This window comes from Aplysia californica, unplaced genomic scaffold (genome assembly GCF_000002075.1).
Source record: "Aplysia californica isolate F4 #8 unplaced genomic scaffold, AplCal3.0 scaffold00612, whole genome shotgun sequence".
In the NCBI taxonomy this organism is placed as follows: domain Eukaryota; kingdom Metazoa; phylum Mollusca; class Gastropoda; order Aplysiida; family Aplysiidae; genus Aplysia; species Aplysia californica.
This window is the reverse complement of record NW_004797882.1, coordinates 119,156-123,363: the sequence shown is the minus strand read 5'-3', so window position 1 is coordinate 123,363 and position 4,208 is coordinate 119,156. Positions and strand designations below refer to the sequence as shown.

Sequence of the window (4,208 nt, the reverse complement as noted above, 5' to 3'; positions counted from 1 at the left end):
AAAAAAAACCCCCGTCAATTTGGGTGCATGTTCTTAAGGAATGTATTGTAATAATGACAAAACAAATTATGTTCTCTCTGCTTACAGTTGCGCTCTTGTGCTAAGAGGGACGGGCCTGATGCTATTGCCACACCAGGAAACTGCACTGACGCCTGGGCCTACTCCAATGTCACAAGATCGAAGACAATGGAGTGGTTGGACTGCAGCATGTTTAATGGTGCCACCACTGAGACAAACAGCTGTAACACTTTCTTGAGTATGTAACTGACACAGTTTTGCAATAAGTACTTTTTTTTTTATTGTTATTCGTGGGTGGTAGGCACGTGCTCTGGTGTGGTTTGCTACTTCTTTCCCATAAAAAATCTACAGATCTCTCCTCCTTCTTTTTTGTGTTTGTTACTCTCTTGTACACAAACACCTCTAATCTTCGGCACTTATATGACCTTGTAGTGTTGCAAGTGCCGTAAAAACTATTACTAAAACTAAATAAACTGATAGATATACTAAAATGTTTTGATGACTTCGAAGTTTCTAGGCAGCAGCATCTTATCAAAGATGTTCATTTTTTAAAGTTCGTGAGCCGCATACTCAAGACGAGCAAGTTGCATATAATACTGCTGAAATCTTAACACGTTATGCTGAATCCTTGGAATTATGAAAGCATTTTGAATAATAATATACCTCTCTTTAAAATTGTAATTTTTCTTTAAAGGAGTGAAGTGGGTAAAGGGTAAAAAAGTGATAAATACACTTTACAGATTATCAGCAGGGTATGTCATCTTTCTGACGGTGAATATTATTCATTTTATTTTCATTTTAAAACAAAACTTCCGGCAGAATTACTATATATCCTTCCCTTTGGTCTCTCGTCCCAATTTCGTTTCAGTTACTCTTTTGTTTATCTTTTTTTATCTATTACAATCTCATAGGCTAGTTATTTGCCTCCCAAATAACCATATTATGTCTCATGAGAGACGAGTAAGAAGCAGAAAAAGCTGGGCACAACAAAACCAAAATGAGCAAGAAAAAACTAAACTGAACATAACAAAACCAGACTGAACATAACAAAAGCAAACCGTTCTTTCAGATACTCTGGGATCATTGACTCCAGGAAGTGTGAACCATTCAGATGCGTGCTTGAGGATACAACCCAAGTTTACATCGCAGGACCATACTTTCAGCCTTCAGAACTGCACCAGCTCATGGGTGAATAAAACTGTCGAATACACAGCCATGACAGATGAAATGAGCTGTACGAGGTGGGCCAAACATGTGGAACAGAAGACATGCAACAAAGAATGTGAGTAACGCACAGGGCTTCCGATCTTTAGACCTTCTTCAAGTTGAATAATTTAGGAAAAAGAAAGAGAAGCACATAAGCACGATGGTGGTCATTTAATGCAAGGGAAAAGCGACATGGAATGAAAAGAAACAGGTTTTACTACTAGTGGCGTCCTCCAGATACATGAATGGGGGGTCATGAGTTAGACAATCTGCAAAGCGAGGCGAATTCATGTAAGATGGGGGGATAGACTAAAACCTTGACTTAGCAGTGTTTATACTTACTTACTTGTCTTACTTGTCCACTGTGTGGGGGTCACTGCAGTCAGAACATGTCCATCCGGCATACTGCTTTTCTCTGAAGTACACGTTTCTACTCAAACTGTTGTAGTTACTTTTCATGAACGTAGAGGCTAAAACAGCACCTGGACGTCGATAGCTAGCGCCTCAATAAATAAATTAGTGACGTTGATGATGATGAGGGTCATTAACGTAGAAGTGCTTAGTATTTTTTTCCTTACCGTTTTTTAACGCTCCCATCACCACAAATTAGACATTTATAAGGCACACAAATGCACGCATCTATCTAGGCCCACTCCCGTAACCAATATGAGTTGCTTATTTGACTCCCTGATTCTTGTCCCAGCTTAATGAAAAGTTGCATCTGCTTTCTTTATTTTCAGGTGAATTTTTATTCAAGGGACTGTACCCAACTTTAAACGACAAAGAAATCGGTGGTATCCTGCTTGTGATCTCCCTTGTCATCCTGAGCGTCTGCTTGGTGTGTATGGTGAAACTCCTCCACTCTCTACTCCGAGGACCTATGGCTGTGATCATCAAGAAGTTCGTCAATGCCGACTTCCCGGGACCTCTAGGCTATTTAACCGGCTATCTTGCTATTCTCATTGGCGCTGGGCTGACCATTGTGGTGCAGAGTTCCTCTATCTTCACATCGACCTTAACCCCTCTGGTGGGCATCGGGGTCATTGAGCTGGATCGTATGTATCCGTTGACCCTTGGCTCAAACATCGGGACGACGACCACAGCCGTCTTGTCTGCTCTAGCGAACTCCGGGGATAAACTATTAGACTCTCTGCAAGTCGCCTTCTGCCATTTGTTCTTTAACATCACAGGAATCCTTCTCTTCTATCCTCTTCCATTTATGAGGTTCCCCATTCCTCTCGCTAAATTTTTGGGTAATCGCACTGCCAACTACCGTTGGTACGCTATCGTGTATATCTTTGTCATGTTCTTTATCTTCCCTGGTGCAGTGTTTGCTCTGTCTCTTCCTGGCTGGTATGTGTTGGCGGGGGTTATGGGCCCCATCTTTCTCTTGTTCATTATTGTGGCTATCATTAAAGTCATCCAAGCTAAAGCACCCCAAATCTTGCCCACAAAACTTCAGAATTGGAAGTTCCTGCCGAAAGCTCTCCGTTCCCTTGAACCTTATGACCGGGTCATGATGAAAATTTTCTTTTGCAAACGGTTCCAAATGCAAAAACAGCAGCCCAATTCTCCGATGAGCCCATCCTACGTGAAAAACACGCGGTTTTAGTTCTTGGGGTTTTAGTTCTTGGGTTGAATTTACTGCTTTTCACGCCTACATGTGTTTGTATGTATGTGCATGTGCCTGTTTGTGTTTTCTGTGTGTGGAAGAGGAAAAGGTCATAATTGGTTCGGATGGGGAGAGGGTGTTGTCCGATAAAAGATATGAGCACTGCCAGGTCGGGATGGTGTGGGCGAAGAAGTCTTTAAAATTATTTTTTTACTACGAGAGTTTTTTTTAAGGAAATACATTTTTTTATTATAATAATATGGTGCTCCGTTTGGTATTTTGACTTTTCACGTATTCACTCGTGTAACTGATTTAGGAAGGGGAAAGACAGTAAGGAAAGGGGGAGGGGGGGGGGGTCATGAGTTAGACAATCTGCAAAGCGAGGCAAATTCATCCAAGATGGGGGATAGACTAAACTCTTGACTTACCAGTGTTTATACTCGCTCAGGTAGCTGTAAACCCAGCTTCCTAAAAGAGTTGCCGGTCAGTCCTATCACTTTTAATTGATAGATCGGAAAAATACAAAGAATATGTGTAATAAAATGACCCACTCCCTTGGAAATCTTTGAGCATTATGATGGTATTATAGCCGTTGCCATTGGTGGTTCGTGTCTGAAATAAACGTTGGTTTTTTCATCGTTTTATCCGACTCGCTATACTCGTATACACAGCACGACGCTCTCTTTAAAATGCTACACAATTCGTAATTATTCAGCTTCCACCACTGAAGGTAAAGTCTATGCGGACTTGCTTTATATCAGAAGTACTAAAACATTTTGATATTTCGAACATGAGACACAGCACCTTTTTTCGTAAAACGTTAATAGAAGCTTATCTTAAAGATGAGAAGGTTTTCAAAATATGAATTTTTTTTAAAACCCTGCTGTCGTTATCTGTCATAGTTCAGAAACTGATCTTCCTCACATTATTATCTTGGGCTGGTTCCCCAAGGTGAAGCGATTCGGTCCAGCTTTGAAGGCCTGAGGTTTTTAATACGAAAATGTTTGTCTCTGCTATTATTCCAACAAATGATCTTCTTTCATGCCCGGACACCAAACCATGCCGCTCCTACAGAAATTACCTCATGTGTCAAGTACATGTATGTCATTGCACTTGAGCACAATAATTAAGAGCAATCATTTTGATACGTCTATCGTACTTGTTTAATAGCATTCTCTCTCATTTATAAGGAGAGATTTTACTTGTTTAAATTGATAAGTGTATAGGCATTTTGTATTTAGAGAAAGAGAGAGAGAGAAAGAAAGAAAGAGAGAGAGAGAGAGAGAGAGAGAGAGAGAGAGAGAGAGAGAGACAGAGACAGAGACAGAGACAGACAGACAGACAGAACGAGGGTGAACGTGTGTGTGTGTTT

General features: G+C 40.7%; 1 protein-coding gene across 1 annotated transcript in view; it reads left to right on the top strand.

Moving 5' to 3' along the window:
* The window catches only part of LOC101851296 (sodium-dependent phosphate transport protein 2B), a gene marked incomplete in the record, with an annotated part of 29,089 nt that extends 24,998 nt beyond the window's left edge, over nucleotides 1–4,091 (top strand). Inside the window, 3 exon segments of the mRNA XM_013087627.2 lie at nucleotides 88–256; nucleotides 1,088–1,300; nucleotides 1,965–4,091. Of these exon segments, the coding sequence (XP_012943081.1) occupies nucleotides 88–256; nucleotides 1,088–1,300; nucleotides 1,965–2,836 (1,254 nt within the window).
* Between the last annotated feature and the right edge of the window lie 117 nt (nucleotides 4,092–4,208).